At 55.3% G+C, this 19,369-nt stretch overlaps 1 protein-coding gene across 1 annotated transcript in view; it reads left to right on the top strand.

Moving 5' to 3' along the window:
* The window catches only part of PTPRN2 (protein tyrosine phosphatase receptor type N2), a 605,862-nt gene that overhangs the window by 563,263 nt on the left and 23,230 nt on the right, over positions 1–19,369 (top strand). Inside the window, exons 17-19 of the mRNA XM_070369001.1 lie at positions 1,652–1,729; positions 13,777–13,896; positions 14,920–15,086. Coding sequence (XP_070225102.1) covers positions 1,652–1,729; positions 13,777–13,896; positions 14,920–15,086 — 365 coding nt within the window. The remainder of the gene's footprint in view (positions 1–1,651; positions 1,730–13,776; positions 13,897–14,919; positions 15,087–19,369) is intronic.

Genomic DNA, 19,369 nt, shown 5'->3' with positions numbered 1-19,369 from the left:
TTAGATGCACAGAAAGCGTTTTTTTCCTGCCCCCTCCCTTAGCCAGCGTCACGTTGCTGTGCTGATGGAGCGACTTACATCTGTTCTCCTGTGCTCTTTCCCGCTCTCACGGTGCACGTAATTATAAGGTGCACTGGGGGCGTCCTTTCAGACTGACAGCCGTGGGCTCTGAAAGTGCTGACGGGCAGGCTACACCGCACGCATGTTAAAGGGCACACGAGCCCTTCTCAGACCCAGACTCGGAGGGGCTTCCAGTGAGCGGGGCTTCCAGCCGGCATCCCCACGCGTCTCCACTGAATCGCGCCTCCACTGAATCGCGCCTCCACTGAATCGCGTCTCCACTGAATCGCGCGTGGTTGCACCTTTCTTGTTTTTCGCCATGTTCGGAAATGAGTTCTTAACAAGTACCTTTAAATTCGGAGTGTTTTAAATCTTTCATCAAACCCTGGTGTCAAAAGAGTAGAAACCAGTGCTGGATGGAAAGAATAAAGGAGGCTGTATGTCTGATGAGTGAGTGGTCGCCTGACACCCAGGGGAGACCCGCCTGCTCTCTTCTGGGGGGTGTCTCTGTGGTCCCCAAGGGGGGACAGTGAGGACGTCCTGCTGACACCTCGCCTGGCCCCTCCCTTGTCCTCTTGGGACACCAGCGTGAGAGGGAGAACGCCGTCTGATTTAATCCGATTTGCTGCTCCAGGCTTTGTTCTCATGTTTTTTTCCTGCTTAGTCAGTCTTGGAATTAACTGTTCTAATGAAGGTCTTTTAAGCCAGACTTCCTCTCTCGGAGCCAGCAGGCCGCGTTCGGGCGGATCGACAGCCAGGAAGCTCGCCACTGCGTTCTCCTTTGCTTGTTTGTTTTTGGTCCTTGTCTGGCAAGGTGGAAAAAGAATATGAAACGAGCTGCTAGAAGCCTGGGCCCGTCCCTGGCCAGCGCCTGCTGGGCTGGCTCTCGGACCCTTTCAGGGTGCAGAGCAGCACAGCAGCACGGGAGGGGGTTTGCCTCACCCTGGGAGGCAGGAAGCGCTGTTGCTGGGCCCCTCCAGGTCTGAGAGATGCCCGCCCTCTGCCCAGCCCAGCACCCGCAGTGCCAACCTCGGCCGCTTTACTTTTGAGCCCTGTGTGTGGCCAGTGGTGGCCATGGAGGCCACCCATACCAGTGGAACACCTCTGCGGTCACAGTCGTCTGTGGACCTGTCGCCACGTGGGTGACCCGGGCACCTTCCCTGCCTCCCCACGGCCCCGCTTCACGTGGCCCCTACGTGGCTGATGCTCTGGCATCTGGTCTGTGGTTGACTGGCCTCCATTCTACTGATGCTGCTCAGTTAGTGCCATTTCAGGTGTCAGAAGCACATCCAGCCCCATCGCCAGGCTCCAGGCACAGGGTCCCTAGGCCCCCCTAAAATCCAGGCACAAGGGCCCCCCTAAACTCCAGGCACCAAGCCTCCCCTAAACTCCAGGCACCAGGCCCCCAGGCCCCCCTAGAATCTTGGGGGGGTAGGTCAGGAGGGGTCTGGCAGGAGCCAGGGGCTTTCCTGCTTCCACAGAGGTGGTGTGTGTCGGGCCTGGGGGCTGTCAGCACGGGACTCAGGGCCCCGAGCCTCCCCGGCCCTGCCCTTCCCCAGCTCATCTTCCTCCTGCGCTCTTGTCTCCGCAGATGGACCACGACCCCAGGAAGCCCGCGTACATCGCCACCCAAGGACCCCTGCCCTCGACTGTGGCTGACTTCTGGCAGGTGACTCTTTTTAAATTAAATTTTGTTCTGAGTCTAACAGCTTAATAAATTGATCATGAGTAATGCCTTGGATCCAGTTAAGCCAATCCAGATTTGTTTACAGGTGTTCATCAGGTGTTCCTTGGTTTCAGAATTTATATGAGCTCGTTCATATTTCTTATGATCAACCTTCTTTTCCAAAACTTGAGTATAAATTCCCTTTGAGATATTAAACCTTTAAAGACTTTTACTTGTTAAGCTGCTTCGGTCACTTTATCTTATGAAATGTAATGAAATAATGCATGCGTAAATTATTGCATTTTAGTCAGATGTGTCTCGTATTGATAGTTTTAATCTTATGAAGTTTAAAAAATGGTGCTCAGATTATAGTCTCTCCTTGTGGATTCTTTGTAATAATGCATTTGAGAAGCCAGGCTGGTCTCTTTTCATCCAGCAAATACTGCACACTCGGATTAGGCTTGGGCGCTGGGGACACTGGCCAGTAAGAGGAGAGCCAGGGGGCCAGCGAGGCCTCGCCTCCGCGCTCCGGTCTCCCTGCCCACCGTCCAGCAGGCGGCAGAGCTCCAGGAGCACAGTCTTGAGAAGGTGGCACCAAGGGGTGTGCACACGGGGTCCCGCCACTCTTTGGCAGTTGAAACAGAGCCCTACTGTGAGTCGGGCCCACGGGCGTCCCAGGACTGGCAAAGTGCACCCTGAGGATGAGATCAGGGACGCATGGCCTCTGGGTCCGCAGCTGATGGGCGGGAGCAGTGTGAGGGCCACAGGGCCAGGCCGTCAGGGTCCAGTGGCTGCACCATCTCTAACCCAGAGGGACCCGCTGAAGTTGGCAGAGTCCACGTTCCCTGCCCCCTGTGCCCCGTCCCCAACTCTCCAGCCAGCCCTGTCCTGGCTCCACCCCAGGAGGCCTGTGCTCCTGCCCACCCTTGAGTCTCTGCGGGCTTCTGGGAGTCAGGAAGGGACCCGGGCTCCGCTCTTGCCTTGTATGCGCGTTCACAAACTGGCATCATCTTGGTTCTTCATGGGCCACACGAGTGCGCGTCAGTGAGATGACGTGGCTCGGCCCAACCTGCACGTAGGAACCAGATGGACACTTCTGCGTGGCCCTGCCCTTCCGTGCTGCTTCACACTCTGGGAAGGAAAGACCAGGCTGAGCCCCGTGATCGCTGCCTCGAGCCATCAGGCTGGACCAGTGGGTCCCGCCGCCCTGAGGGCGTCTCCTCCTCATTACACCTGCCGAGAGGTCGTGCAGCCCGGGAGGACCAGGCGGCCGGCTCCAGCCTGGACCCAAGGGGCCTCCTCACCCCACGCAGAGCTGTCCCCCTGAGCCATGAGCCCACCCATCCCAGCTTGCCTATGGAGTGCTGCTGGAATTCCATGGTTTGCTCAGTTACCTTCCTGCTGTTGCCCAGGCTCCGTGCTCAGACAGAAAGAACACAGAAAACCCCAAGTCGTGTGGCAGAATAAGGGCCAACAGAATTCCACGGTCACCGCGTCTTCCATTCAGCCTCAGCCTGCCATCCCAGCATGCACGTTTGTGTAGGTGTGCCTGAGAGGGGTGGTTTCATTTTTACCAGCTTCAGGCCCCAGTCGCAACTGCCTGTAGGCAAAGCTTCTCTTGCCAACAGAAGCACAAGATCCTGAGGTTGTGTCAACACTCACACAGTCACCGCTTACATCCATGGAGCACTTGCCCTGTGGCAGGCCACGCGTTGGGGTTTGTGTATTTTGACCCCTAATCTTGGCGTTCTACGAGACTCGCGGTCATACTCTGCCCCGGTTCTTGTGGTTAGTACACAGGGCCGCTGGTATATTTTTCTTACTGCTTGTTCTGAGCAATTGCCATTGTTGGGGGCCATTCATTGTGCCAGCATTTGTAAACCATAGGATGTCCTAGAGCATTTATGGAGGTCTGATATCAAGGAGCATTCTTGAAATGGAAAGGAAACATCTCTAAATGAGGCAACTGGAGAAAAATATTCAAGTGAGATGAAGTGCAAGATACTATGAGGACACCTCGGTCAGCACTTACCGAACCTCCGGGAAACACTGGCGTCCCTCGAGGCGGGAGTGGACACTCTGGCCACTAGGCCGCCCTCCCAGGCCGTCTCAGGCTCATCAGCTCATCACAGCCTCTGAGACAGCCTGCAGCAAAAAGACCTCCCTGACTGTGTCTCCCCAGGTGCCCTTGAGCCAGATGCGTGGTCTCCACACCAAGCCTCCGGGTCCAGTTGCAGGAAGAACATAAAGCAGAGACACCCGAGGCCGTCAGCAGGGGGCACACGAGGTGGGCCCCACAGGCTCAGGATGAGGGGCGACACCCAGAGGAGGGGCTGGGGGAGGCTCTGTCTTCACGCAAGCGTGGCGCTTCCAGAACATTACATCGTGGGTGTGACCCAGTGACAGCCCACACTGCAGTCACCTCAAGGCGGGGTCTCCCACCCCAGCCAGGCCCCTCCCTCCTGACCCTGCAGCCCTTGGGGCTCTGCCAGGATGCAGCGCCCAGCCAGGCCCCTCCCTCCCGACCCTGCAGCCCTTGGGGCTCTGCCAGGATGCAGCGCCCAGCCAGGCCCCTCCCTCCCGACCCTGCAGCCCTTGGGGCTCTGCCAGGATGCAGCGCCCAGCCAGGCCCCTCCCTCCCGACCCTGCAGCCCTTGGGGCTCTGCCAGAATGCAGCGCCACTCGCCCTCCAGCGATTAGAATTCTTTCTCTGAATTCACACCTCACGTTCTAAGAATCTGATTCTAAACCCAAATGCACGTAAGGCCCACCGCCTTCCTGTAGACATGTGTTCTGACCTGTGAGGACAGCCCGGGTATTCCTGGGCCTGAAGTGCCTGCTCTGAGAGAAGTCAGCCTGCATCCAAGTCCACAGAGGGGAGGCAACAGGTATTGAGCACTTAGTGTATGCTGGACCCTGGGCAGGCACGGGGGGATGTGACCTCACCTGACGACCTGGGGTGAAGCTATCACGAGTGCGTGATCCCCAGAGGCAGTTCTGCAAGATGGGAGGTGGCTAGCGGTCGGGGGGTCAGGGAGCTGGTGTTTGATGGTGCAGAGGCTCAGTCTGGGGAGATGGGAAGGTTCTGGGGGTGGTGGTGAATGTCCTGAATGCCCTAGAACTGTATACTCAAAACCCATCAGGAAGGTATTTTTACATTAAGTATACTTTACTAGAATAAAAGAAAGTCAGAATCCCAATCCAGTAGAGCACTGAGGCCCAGGGCTCCACACGACCCCCCAATCTCCACAGCAGCTGCACAGGTGTCAGACCTGACCCCATGATCAGACCCAACTCCTGTGATTAGGCCTGACCCTGTGATCAGACCTGACTCCTGAGATCAGGCCTGACCCCCAAGATCAGACCCGACCCCCGAGATCAGGCCCAACTCCCATGATCAAAGCCGATCCCTGAGGTCAGACCCCACCCCCGAGATCACACCCAACCCCTGTGATCAGACTTGACCCCATGATCAGACCCAACTCCTGTGATCAGGCCTGACCCTGTGGTCCACAGCACTTCTTGCTGCCCCACGGGCTGTGAAGTAAGGGGGGCGGTGAGTGGGCAGGCGAGTCTCTGTAAAGAGGAGAGAGAGGGCATCGGCGATGGGGACATTGTGCTCAGGCCAGCCCCCTTCTGTGAGGACCTCAGGGTGCGTCCTCTCCAGGCACAGAGGTCGTGTACCACACTCTCCAGCTGTGCATGTGCGTGCAAGTGTGCAAGGCTAGAGCCAGGCTAGATCGGGGTGAAGACTTCTCAGGAGGCCGTGGCTTCCACACAGGGAGGGGGGCAGGTCTGTCACCTGCCGGGGCCAGGCTCACACGTGACCACCAGGCAACTGGGGGCCCCGGGGCCAGCTTTCTCAGAGAACAGCACCTCGGGGCTGTGAGCAGGGAGGACAAGTCCCCGGCACAGGCTGCCGGCACTGAGCTGTCCGGTTGGGCATCACCCACCCGTCCTAGAGCTGCTCCAGCCCCCAGTCCACCAGCCCCCTCGCCACCGTCCAAGGAGCCCTCATATTTTGGCTGCCGTTCCCCCATATTTTCGGACCAAGCAGAAGTGCAGGCAGCACGGTCAGCTGGTTCAGGCATGTGAGCACTGTCCACGCACGTGGACCATGCAGTCGGCCAAGCGGTGCCTGAGCTCAGCCCAGGGCCTCTCCAGGGCTGGGACTGGTGGCCGGCCCTGCTCACTGGGAGCTGAGGGGCAGGGAAGACAGTCTAGAATTTCCAGCCTTGCCCTCCCTGCTTGACAGACTTTGGTGACTTTCAGATGATGCAATCAGAGGCTGAGGAGCTGGGCCCCGACTCCCAGGTACAGGCGCTGAAGGCAGCTGGAATTCAGCTGGTGCCCAATTAGTACGGACACTTATTAACATTTTACCAAGAAAAAAGTCCACCTATTGCTTTCTATTTCCCACTTTCTGAAAGTGTATTCTACTATGAAGTCTTCACTGGGGCAGTGTACTTTCTTTTCCAAGCAGTGGGGCTTGATTTAACTGAAGAACTTGAGCTCCTCAGCACCCATCAGTCACCGCTCTTAGGATGGACAAGGAGGGACCCGAGTGGAGGGCTGTGGGAGGTCCGAGGGACCGAACGGTTTTCCTCCAGGAACTTGTGATGAGAACGGCAGTGATGAGCTCCACAGCTGACCAGTGCACCCGGGCGGTGATGGGCCCAGCAGACAGGGGGCCGGAAGGTGGCAGCCCCCACCCCCACCTCTGGCAGGTCAGCTAAGGGTGACCCCGTTATAGCTAGTACCACCAAGCCCCCAGCAGCCTAGCCTGGAGCAGCCAGAGGTGACCCTTGCAGACACCCAGCACCCCCAGTCTGCAGGACGCCCAGTCAAATCATACCCACTGGCTCAGAGACCACGTCACATCGGGGCTCGTGGCTTCTGGTGGTCCTAAGAGGCAGGACACAGAGCGGGAGGAGGTCCCCAGTCCCCGTCCCTGTGATGCCCACGCAGTCACTTCCTCTGTTCGTCTTACACGAGCCCTGGGCAGCGAGTGATGGGCGAGGAGGGCTTGCAGAGGTACCGTTCTGATGTCGAGAGGCTGTGGATGGAGCAGTGCACTCGGGGGCTGTTAACGTGCAGACTGACTGATTCTAGAGCACGCTATCTAATTGGTTTTCCAGTCGCTCAGTCATGTCCGACTCTGCAACCCCATGGACTACAGCACGCCAGGCTTCCCTGTCCTTCACCATCTCCCAGGGTTCGTTCAAACTCAGGTCCATTGAGTCGGTGATGCCATCCAATCATCTCATCCTCTGTCGTCTCCTTCTCTTCCTGCCTTCAGTCTTTCCCAGCATCAGGGTCTTTTCTAATTAGTTGGCTCTTTGCATCAGGTGGCCAAAGTATTGGAGCTTCAGCTTTAACTTCAGTCCGTCCAACGAATATTCAGGCCTGATTTCCTTTAGGATTGACTGGTTGGATCTCCTTGTAGTCCAAGGGACTCTCAAGAGTCTTCTCCAGCAACACAGTTTGAAAGCATCCATTCTTCGGGTCCCAACCTTCTTTATGGTCCAGGTTTCACATCCATACACAAAAACCATAGCTATACAGACTTTTGTCAGCAAAGTAATGTCTCTACTTTTTAATATGCTATTTAGGTTGGTCATAGCTTTTCTTCCGAGCAAGCATCTTTTAATTTCATGGCTGCAGTCACTATCTGCAGTGATTTTGGAGCCCCCAAAAATAAAGTCTGTCACTGTTTCCACTGTTTCCCCATCTATTTCCCATGAAGTGATGGGACCAGATGCCATGATCTTTGTTTTCTGAATGTTGAGTTTTAAGCCAGCTTTTTCACTCTCCTCTTTCACTTTCATCAAGAGGCTCTTTAGTTCTTCTTCACTTTCTGCCATAAGGGTGGTGTCATCTGCATATCTGAGGTTATTGATATTTCTCCCGGCAATCTTGATTGCAGCTTGTGCTTCATCCAGCCTGGCATTTCGAATGATGTACTCTGCATATAAGTTAAATAAGCAGGATTATCTGATTAAGTTAAAGGACTACAGGAATTGAGGACCATGAGTTTCCTAAGAAAAACCTGATCTTTGTTTCTGTGTTTCAGAAGCATTTTAACCACAGGCCCTAGATTTTCTAGGACGTTTTTCTTCAAACATTTATTCTGATTGAATTTTCTGCACATGAATTCACAGACCTTTATAGATAAAAGAAAACTTTTGTCTGATCATCTTACGTCGAGGTGGGACTTGGGAAACGTGCCGTGTGTGTGGTCGGGCGTGGTGTGCCTGGCACCTGGATATATGTGTGTCCTCCCACCAGGCGTGTGGGTCAGAGCTCAGGCTGGCGTGAAAAACACAGCCTGGGTTCCCTTCTTAACTGATTCTTACGGCCCTCGGCAGAAAACACCCTGCTTTCGTGTGTGGTGTCAGCTCCCTCATCTGTCTTTCCCTCCTTCTTTCTTTCATTCTTTTTCATTCAGTCTTTGACTTTGTCCCCTCTTCTCTCCTCCTTCTTCCCTTGGTTCACAAGTGGATCTGATTCATCTACGTCAGGTCCTGGTTTTGAAATGATGACAGCCTGAGTGGTGCTTTTGCTTAAGACGTCAACACGTGTATTAAACGTGAAACGTGCACACAGCCCAGGGGCTGTAAGTGCTCCTAAGTGACAGCACGCCCGGGCTCAGGCGGCTTCCCACACAGTCGAGTACCTGGCAGAAACACCTCTGCGGCAGCTGCATGAAGCTCAGGGGAACAGGCAGCTTGGTCTGCGCGTGGCCTCGCTGTGGAAGTGCTTGAGTGGCACACACGAGCCACCTCGCCTCTGCTCAGAGAGAAGCGGGCCGTTCTGTCTTTGCGAAAGGACGCTTGCTGGATTCCAGTGAACGGGCAAGTGTTTCTAGTTGATGGCTCTCCTTCCTGCCTGGGCACAAACACGGCTGGTGGGAAAGCAGCCAGGGGGGCCTGCTACAGTTTATCAGCATTGGGACTGACTTGAGCTCAGGTCAGGTTTTTCTTTTAAGATTCATTTATTTGCTTATTTATTTCTGGATGCTCTGGGTCTTCGTTGGCTCACTCACCTTTCTCTGGTTGTGACGAACAAGGACTGCTCTCTAGTTTTGGGGCACAGGCTTGTCACTGTGGCGCCTTCCCTTGTTGCAGAGCACAGGCTCAGTAGAGGTGGTGCACGAGCTTAGTGGCTCCGTGGTATGTGGGATTGTCTGGACCAGGGATTGAACCCGTGTCCCCTGGATTGGCAGGCCGACTATTAACCACTGGACCACCAGGGAAGCCCTGGGTCCGATCTTAATATCTGCAAGACTCCTTCCTCCCTGCTCAGCCCTTCCTGAGGGTCAGGATTAAGTATTGGCTTTGTTCCTGTTACTTCGGGGTTTTACCTGCGAAGGAGGCCCATGCTGACGGCTTTGTTCACAGAGGAACCAGGTGGGTTTGTGTTATGAGTCCTGCATCGAGACACAGTGAAGATTTCATCACCTTCATTCACGTTTAGCCAGATCGCCAGCTGCCTCACTCACAGCTTGACACAGGGCCGGTGAATGTGTGGCTGAAACAGACCAGAGGCTGGGAAGACTTCAGGGCAGGCTTCTTACGACCGTCCTCTGGACAGGGCGGGAGCGGGACTGGGGGTCTGCTCTGCAGAAGGTGCTCAGACACTGCTGTTTGCTCTTCTTTAATCGATTTCAGAGTGTGTGGTTCCAGCCGATTGACATAAAATGTGTTCTCAGACCTCTTTGTCAGCATGCTCACTGCCAGGCTTAAGCTGATCTCTCCTCCACCTGAAAAGAAGTTGGCAGCGGAAACGAATCATGCGTCAGGGATGGAGGGGCACGCTCGGCCTGCTCTGGAGAAAAGCTGTCTCCACTTCACGTAGCGGCCGCTGTAGCGGGCGTGCAAACAGCACATGGGGTTTCAAGAGGCACATGTCTGCACCGAACAGGTCCTGGGAGGACTCTGCCAGGCGAGCCTTTGATAGCGTTTTCTTTGAGTTCTCTTTTCAGAGAGGCAGTCAAATGGTCTCTTTTTTAAAATATGTATTGTTTTCAACTAAGCATCAACTATAATAAAGCCTGGTGCCAGATGCCTTGGAGGTAGAGCTGGCAGCCAGACGGGCTGCCGTCTTCAAGGAGCTGACAGTCTGGTGGAAGAAAGCTGTGCCCACACAGATGAAAGCAGAACAAGGTGGAGGGGGTTTCACAGGACGTGAGGGGAAGGGGAGGGGACGCGTGCCCCCGGAGGGACCAGAGCTCCTTGCAGAGCAGGCGGCCCCGGACTTGAGCGTCCATGCAGACCGCCTGCCTTAGATCAGGCCTCGGTGCACTCCGAAGGAGGTTTTTTTTTTTTTCTATACACTTGGTACTCAAGAAAGACTTCGGGTGAAGAGAATCTACAGTTTCCTTCCGTCTGGTGTAATTCGATGAATAAAAGAAGGTTCGAACGGACATGTCCCGAGTCCTGCGGACGATTCGGGGCCTGGCATAGAGGCCGGGCCTCGGTGAGTGTGTTCGTTTCCTGCGCTGCCGTGACAGATTTCCCCAAACGGAGCGGCCGAAAGCTGCAGAAGCACGCTCCCTCTCAGTTCCAGAGGCCGAGTCCAGCCCAGGTGCCAGCAGGGCTATTCTCCCGGCCCTGAAGCAGGAAGACAAGGCTCCGTCCTGCTCGCAGGGCCCGCGTGTTCCGGCAGCGTCTCTGCAGCACCATCGTTCACCCGGCATCTCCCTCCTCTGTGCTCAATTAGGCCCCACCCTGATGCATCGGAACCTCGCCTTCTTATCCCGGTGATATCTGCAGAGACCCTCTGCAAATCAGGCCACAGTCATCGGTGGCAGGGGTTAAGACGTCAGCGTGTCATTTCAGAGACAAAGTCCAGCCCACAGCCAAGAGCAGCACGGCGTTTCTTTTTTAACCGACTGTTGGTGAACTTGCTGTGGTTTAGTCGCTCAGTCGGGTCTGCCTCTGTGACCCCGTGGACTGTGGCTCACCAGGCCCCTCTGTCCATGGGCGTCTCCAGGCCAGAATACTGGAGTGGGTCACCATTTCCTCCTCCAAGGGACCTTCCAGACCCAGGGATCCAACGCACCTGTCCTGTCCAATGTCTCCTGCACTGCAGGCAGACTCTTTACCACTGATCCGCATGGGAAGCTTACTCATTTGGATGAAACAGCCGCGAAAGTGCGTGTTCCGAGTCACGCACGCCCGTGGTCTGAATTGCTGCATGTTAGCCCTTCTGTGCGCCCAGGACTGATGGCCGTGAACGGGCTCCCGTCCTCGGCCGTGTCAGCTGTGTTATCATCACGTGTCCCTTCCCTGGGTGGCCTCTGAGTGCCACAGACGGGCTGGGGGTGTAGGTTGTCGCCGGTGTTTTACGACAGCCCAGGACCCCTGAGGCTGAGCTACTGGTTAAGAACCCGCCTGCCAGTGCAGGAGACATAAGAGATGTGGGTTCAGTCCCTGGGTTGGGAAGGATCCCCTGGGGAAGGGAATGGCAACCTACTCAGGTATTCTTGCCTGGAGAATCCCATGGACAGAGGGGCCTGGTGGGCTACAGTCCACGGAGTCGCACAGAGTCGGACCCGACTGAGCATCTGAGCGCAGCCCAGGACCCCTGAGCCGCCGCCCCGACTCCCGTGACACGCCCGCTGGTGAAGCAGTGACCGTCGCCACCGTTGCTCCCCGCCACCGAGTGCCAGGTGATAGTGAGCATTCAGGGTGGCCTTTCACGGCTGGTGCCTTGCGTCTGAGGAGACACTCAGGAGAAGGGGGCATTTCTGGTTGTTCTCCAAGCACAGCCCCGGGACCTGTCCTTGGGATCCCCACCCGAGATCATGTTTCATCCGACCAAGGACCGGCAGTGCCTGCCTCCTGTTTGGGAGAAGGCACCCACTTTTTGCCACCAAAAAACGTTACGGCCCGATCCCTTTCCCCCTGCCGTGGCCTGTGGTGTCCTGACCTGTGTTAGGTGCCCAGTAACCGTGCCGCGTGCCCCACGGCACTGTGCTGTCTGAGCCCTAACCAAACGGGAAGTGTAGAAAGTGCTGTTTCTGGTATCAACCATCCGCTCTTCGGCTCAGCAAAGCCGCTGCTTCAGGGGACCACAGCAGGATCAGGGAGGACTCCAGGCTGCTGCCTGCTTCCTTGAAGAGAGCACAGGAGGTATCGCAAAGACGGGGCATAGAAGTCGTGCCTTTCTCTTGCTGGGCACGACCCTGTGAAACTGACCCGGAAAGAGTGCGATCTCCCGTCCAGAAACGGTCCCTACGTGACCGGGACTTTCAGCAGACCCTGTGTTCTCTCCAAAACCCACCGTGGATTCCCTGGTGTGCCCTGAAGTCCAGCCCTGCGAGCAGGGCACCGCGGTGGGAGGTGGGCAGGGAGTGGGTGCCCGAGCGGGTGAGACAGCTTCAATTTAGTCAGTCCTCTCTGCTTCCACACAGTGACCTAAAAAGAAGTATTATCCCCTGGGGTGCTTTTGGAGTTGTTGGTCTAAATTGTTTCATTTGGATTCACTCTCAACCACACCTTCAGAGAGCCCCGAGCGTCCCTGGACAGAAGGAACCTCGGCGGGGAGGGCTTCCTGATTCCACACTCGGGGGTACAGCAGAGCCTTGGTGATTAGTTTATGGCCCGGATCATTGTATTTTTATTACACTCATAAAACCTGTGTTTCTGCTCATTTTCCTAATGGCTTCAATGAGCTTCTGTACCTTCTCCAGGCACATTAAACCACGGCGTGCGAGAAGGGCCGATTAGGGCCAGTCTGGGAGCCGGCAAAGCTTAGAGCAGGCGTCCGCCTTGAGTTGTTGGATTTGCACTGAAGAAGAGGGAAGCGCGTGGGCTCGAGTGCAATTCATATTTGTGTGGGCTTTTCTGTAAACATCGCAGCAAGTCCCATTAAATTCCACCGCAGATGATACACCATGAGGGGCCTTAAGAATATTAGCTGTTTCCATCACGGGGGTGGGGGTGAACCAATATTAAAAGAGACGATATCGTGCATACATCTGACTTTCAGAATATAATTTAAAGGGGAACTTAGTAACAAGAGCATGACGGGAAAGCATTTTATACCCGAGTTATGTGGATTTTATAAACTACAAGATCTTCATCAGATTGTTAAATCTGTGTTTTCAAGAGATGGAAGCTCGGATACAAACTTCACGTCTAGACGCAGTTGTTTATAAAGACTTCTGAGAAGTTAGCGTAACCCAGCACAGGGAATGCGGAGACTTCGTCACTGCATTTAACGTGCCAGCAGGGCCTCAGGCTGCTCGGGGACCCCTTAGAATCAGTGAGGTGAGCGACTGAGCACCAAGTCCACGGCCGCCCGCTGTGACACGTGTCTGAAAAGGAGTCGGGTTCAAGGGCCTCTGTGTCCTCACCAGGTCTGGTGTTCAAATGTGGGTCCGTTTGCGCGTCCCGGAGCTGGTGTAGGGGCTGCGGTGGACGACTGTCAGTTCAGGGTGCCCTCTCCTTTGGGCAGAGCTGCTGTATTTTGGTAGAAGTGGGCATGCACTCTCTGTAACGCACGTGGGCAGGAATCTTCCAGAGTCGGCTTCAGGTGGGATGGCAGCTCCACAAAGCAGACCGCTTCTCTGGTCCCACGGTGGTGACGAGCACACACACGTGCCCGTGATTTCCCCCCGTGTCCCTCGGAACAGCGGCGTGTCCAAGCCAGCAGGCTGCCCGCCTGGGGCCCAGCACCCGATGCCCAGTGGCCTGTTTGTGGCACGTCAGAGACCAGCAGGGAGGACCCGTGGCTGAGCAGAGCAGGGAACCCAGGGGGTGTAAGGTGTGGAACGGGTTTACTACATCCTGTTTGCAATGTCTCCTGGAACGTGCAGACTGTGGGCCCGTGTGCTCAGCTGCAAAGGCAGAGTGCACCGCCTGCGGAACCAGTTTCCTGGGGATGGAGGCCGTGTGCGCCGTGTGTCTGGGGCGCTGACTCCGCGAGTCACGGGGCTCGGCAACTAACCGGTTTCCCGGGGACAGGCCCGCGTGCGCCGTGCATCCGGGACGCTGACTCCGCACTGGCGGGGCTCGGCGCCTCACCCGCCTCTTGGTCCGCAGATGGTGTGGGAGAGCGGCTGCGTGGTCGTCGTCATGCTGACTCCCCTCGCGGAGAACGGCGTCCGGCAGTGCTACCGCTACTGGCCGGACGAGGGCTCCAGCCTCTACCACATCTACGAGGTACTCCCAGGGCGCCCGCCGGGCCGTGGGCAGGGGGTGTGGCAGCTGTGGGCGGGCCCGTCCTGGGCAGACACCGGGCGCCGTCCCTGGAAGCCCCAGGAGGTTTGCCCAGCCCTGCGGTCAGCAGACCCTGCAGACAGCCATGCCACGGGAACTCTGCCAGAAATGGTGTGGTTTCCATTTTTAAATTCCATGAATCCAAATTCGGCCAGAAAGCAACCAAGAAAGGACCTCGCGGGGGCCTGTTTTCAGGAAGCAGCCCTGTTGACCCTGGTTCTTTGCGGCCCACATGCATCCCGGCTCCCGCTGCTTCCCGGGCCCTGTGTCCGTAGCGCCCACTCGGCCTTTTGATTTGCGGGTCCCCTGCTGGGCAGCTCGGTTCCTTGGCTAGCTTCTTGCCCACATCAAGAAGGAAATGAATGACCTTGGGCAGTTACACCAACACCAGGGTGTGCCTTCGACTTTGCTTCCCATTGAAATTCGTCAGAACACCAGAGTCCCTCAGGAGGGCTCACCTCAGACGTCCGGATGTTCCCCTCTGAGCTGGTCATGGTTTTGGGGTCCCCGCCCTGGGCTCCCAGCGCTCACGGCCTGGCAGCGTCTATACGAACCTTTCGGTTTCGTCTTTCTGCAGCTGGGTGGGGCCTCTCTTATGAAAGGCCACTGAGAATAGAACCCCGTTTGAGTTTTTGTCCGAAAGTATAATTTTTTTCTGGTGAATTTTCTTGGAGGTTTATATGGCTTAGAAAAGACAGAAAGTGGACTCATTTTGATTGTAACGCATTTTTTCCCAATAATTTGACTATTTTGCCCCTGAGTGACATGTAAACAACAGAAGCACAAAGTGACCTTTTGTGTAAACCGTGTTGAACTTGGCAGGCTGGACGGGCCCCCGGCCTGCCACGTGCAGTCTGCCCTCAGGGTCCCAGCCCCCTCCCCACAAAGTGGCTCCGCGCCGGGAGCCGGGCCCCCAGCCGACGTGCTCTCTGCCCCGCCCCCGCCCTGTCCGCTCCCCCCACACAGGTGCATCTGGTCTCTGAGCACATCTGGTGCGAGGATTTCCTCGTGAGGAGCTTCTACCTGAAGAACCTGCAGACCAGCGAGACTCGCACAGTGACACAGTTCCACTTCCTGAGCTGGTATGACCAGGGGGTGCCCTCCTCCACCAGGTCCCTCCTGGATTTCCGCAGGTAAGACCCGCGGCCCGCCAGCGGGGTAACGCGCTCGGGTTGCCCCCAGAGGGAGGGGACATCTGGGTCTGAGGGGCTGTTCGCTGTGAGACATGCCGTCTGTCTTATGCTTGTGCGTCACAGGTACATCCGTGTTATCTGCAGAGGCGAGGAGGGAGGTTGTGGTAACTCACATGTTGGTTGTGAGGCGTCTGTAGCTTTAGAGGTGTTAGACGCTAGGGGGGCTGGGTATCTTAGAATTCTGGAAATGTGGCCATGGTTATCAGTAAGATTCTTCAGTGGGGCAGAATTCCTGGGGTTCATATTTCACAAGGTATGGATGAATACAGCCCAGAGTTTTGGCTACTCATCTGCTTAGAGATGGTGGTGAGAATGAGGCCTAGATGACTAGCTAATGGGTGACCTTGGATAAACGCCTGGCCTGGGGTCACACGTAACTCTGTATCTGTGGTGCAGTTTTGAAACTGACGGTTTTAAACATCTAGAAAGAAAATGAAGATGTTGAGGGCTACACAGAGCCATACTCTACGCTCCCTGGAACCTCCCTTACATGTTACTGATTGGAAGTAGGCTTCCAGTAAATCTTCAAAACAGGAAATTGGAGAGTCAAGACAAAACACGCTTTAACGCACTTGAATTGCGCGTGATCGGGAACTGACTTGTGTCTGAACAGTTCACAGACACGTAACCCCTGGGTGTGGCAAGTGCTGCTGTCATCAAGGTGGGGTTTCCAGCGTAAAGCTGGGTGTCTTGAATTTAGGGCAGATTCTGAAGGTTACTTTGATACCACTTCTCTCCTTTTAGTCCACTTTGGAAAAACAAAACAGGGTTTGTTTTCTCTTTTTTACTGGATAATCCTTTGTATCAAATAGCACGTGAAACAGCTCCAGGAGAGACACTTGCTTGGCGTCATACCCATCACCCTCAGTCCGTCCCCAGGGAGGCAGGGGCGCATGACACACACCCAGACGTGCCCCCCGCCCCCACCCATCCCGATCGCCTAGTCATTTTTTACATTTTCTTAATACAAATTTATTTCTAAAAACCTCGCTTAGAGCCCGTTTCCTGACAGAATCTTCAAAAAGCGGTCAGTACCGGCAGAACGGGCGCAGCTGCGCAGACGGCCCCCCGCTCCAGCCGGTGTACTTGCTCACATGTGCAGATGGCGTGTTTCTAGCTCCACATCCGTGTGTGGAATCGGACAATCCACAACCCACCCTCTGTGTGTGCAGTCCGTCGGAAGACAGATTGGATTCCCCCGCTTCCCTCTCTCCAGAGTCCCAGGAGACAGGGCCCGAGAAGGTTTCGGGAAATGAGATGCTTACAGGCCCGCGGGCCCATCTCGCTGGGGAAGGCCAGCCCGCCCTCAGCAACGGTCGGGGCTGCTCACGTGGCCCCAGGCCTTGGTCTCGTCACATCCTCAGGGCGCGTGGCGCTCACACACAATCACTGCTCTGTGACTCTCTGTCCGGCAGAGGAGACGGCTGGGAAGACGCTGGTCACTGCAGGGCAGTGGGCTGCGGGGCCCCCTCTGAACAATAGACCCAGCTCGTTCCCTCTCTGGCCGAGCGTGTTCATCAGAGACCGAGATGTGTAATTAAATATTTCTGGCGCCCAGAGGGAGCACATTTACACTTTAAAGAGAAACTGCTAAGCTAAGAGATAATTAGCATCACATGCGAGGGCTTTGCTCTAGAAGAACTCTCTCCGTCTCTGTCTCTCTCTCGTGGCTGTGTGCACTGACATTCACTAATGCTGCTCTCTGTAAAAACGGACAACCCTTACTTTGCCAGCTAATTAGCGGTGGCCAGTGTCATTTTTGTGATGTTGCAGCTAGTAATATGAGCCCAGTTGCATAGTCACAAAAGTGATCATTGGAAACTGTGACTGTACTGCAGGGACAGTGTGGGAAGCCCCCTTTCTGAGCCTCTCACGCCCTCTGGCCTTTGCTTGCTGGTGGTTGCATGGCGGTTCCCTCTCACGCAGTGACCCACGGGTCGGTTTGTATCACTAACCATTCTCTCTCGGCGAATTCCTCCTGTTGCAGTATACGCCGTCGCCACTTTTCTCAATGTTTGGCCTCTTGCTGACTGACGATTTGTTCCAGTAAAGTAAACCAGACAGCTGTGCGTTGCTCTTCTCCATGAATAACCCGCGTCTCTGTCTCGGGTCGACCAGATGGACGCTGTGTGGACTCTGTGCTGCTTCTGCTTTGCCCTTTGTGATGCTCTGTGTGGTAACAACACAAGTGCCCAGTTCTCTGTGATAAACTTCTCCACCACAGCAGCACCCAGGACCTCACTGCTCGCCTCCTTGGTTGCTCATGGCTGTCGACGAGTAGGGTTAGCACAGGGCGGGGCTGGCGTGGATGTCAAAGTGCAGTGAGACCTCCCTGGGGGCCCCCGAGGCAGCCGGTCACAACACACGTGCAAGAATAACACTTTAAACAGGTGCCACAGGAGAGGCCGGGGCTGCAGGCACGGGGAAGCCAGTGCAGCCAGGAACCCGCGTCTCAGCAGCGATTCTTAGCCAGGGAGGTGATGCTCCCTGCTGCGTTCTGCCACAGAGCAGCCCGACCAGCTGTACAGGGAGCTCCGCTGGTCCGCCGACTCCCTGTGTTGTTCTTGGCCAAACCAGCACAGTTTAAAGAAGACCGTCTTCTTGTTCTGTTTATTTCTTTTTTAATGGACCCATTTGTGCTTGGTCCCATCAGAAAAAAAAATGAGCAAAACTGGGTGACTGACCAAAAGTTGGGGTTAGCCTTTAGAAACACGGGCAGGACCTTCAGGCAGGAAATAGAACTGGAGGAGCCCAGCCGAGGTGGTCCACACATTAAGGATGTGGCCACTGAGAAGGGTCCAGGATGACTTGCCCTCTGAAGGCACCGGGCCTGTTGCGGCAAGCCGCCCCAGCTCCCGGCTCCGCACATACACACACAGTGCGTGCATCACGCCTGACACACGCCTGTGCACGCGCACACACATGACCTGTATGGGGCTGGCAGGCTCCCCGCCGCTCACACTGGAGGCACGTCCTCGGGGTCTGGCATCTGTTTTGTCGGAGCTGAAGCTCCCGTTGCCTTGACAACCTGAGTCAGGGAAAGGGAGGTTTAGAAGGAGGAGCAGGCGGGTCTGTTTTCCAATACCTTTCATCCTCAGAGGGCAGAGCACTTTCTAGGGACCCCATGCCCGTGCGCCCTCAGCTCTGAGCCATCCGCATTCCCTCTGCCCCAAGCCTCGGCCCAGCTGCCAGCCCGAGCAGGGAGCCGCTGCTGCAGTGGCGATGACACGGCCTCAGGGAGCAGCATGTGGGCCTGGGTCCTCACCTCCAGCTGGGGGGCTGGGCCCAGGCGTGGTCACCTCCAGGCCCGTCTTACCGGGATTGCACAGCCAGGCCCGCCAGCCCTGCTGCTGGTCAGGAGGGTGGAGCCTCCCTTAGAGGCACCTGTTCTGTTCAGGCCACAGCGTAAGTGGGAGCTCAGCCCAGCTCCGAGGTCTGGGCATTAGCGTCATTTTACCTGATGCTGGAATACCCCTCAGCTCCTCCGTCAGATACCACCCTGGGCTATCAGATACCAGCCCCACACCCTCTCAGGCTTCCATGGCAAAAGGACCCGCTGATTGAAAGTCCACGTTCAGCTATCTCCGTGCTGAGCGGACAGGCCTTAGCAGAGAAATGACATTTTCCCATTTCCAGCATGAAGTAAGAGGTTTTTCTCCACCATCATCCTTTTCAAAATTTTATTTTCCGTCTTACATTGTGTAAATTCACACTCACAGCCCGTCTTACACACTCACTCACACACTTTTCCTTCCAATTAACCAAAGCTCAGTGTTTGCTTTTCTTCATTTAGGAAGATTTTCCTAAGAACTTGGATGTACTTTGTAAACATGTTTATGTCTTTCATTGAATTACAAGAAATTTCGAGCTTACACAGTGAATATTAAACTGTGCTCTGTTTTGATTTAGGACTTGGGTACAAAACCCTAATCTGTGCTTCTTGTTAATTTGCATAAACTCTGATCTAAAACCTGCACAACAGGGTTGTTTTACATAAAATCAGGTTTATAAAAGTGGAAAAATTTGTCTTGTACACAGTTGAGGTTTCTCCAAAATTTAGATGTCCTTACAAAACTGACAGGTCAAGAAATGTCTTGAAGATGCTGTTCTGAGATGTCATGGTAAGAGTACATTTAGTGTGGTGTCTAGACTGTGAGAAATTCAGTGTGTAAATTGCTAAACTCAAAAATTTCCGTGAGGAGTCTAGACATGCCGCAACGACG

Source organism: Bos mutus, chromosome 4 (genome assembly GCF_027580195.1).
Source record: "Bos mutus isolate GX-2022 chromosome 4, NWIPB_WYAK_1.1, whole genome shotgun sequence".
In the NCBI taxonomy this organism is placed as follows: Eukaryota; Metazoa; Chordata; class Mammalia; order Artiodactyla; family Bovidae; genus Bos; species Bos mutus.
This window is presented reverse-complemented; position numbering and strand designations above follow the sequence as displayed.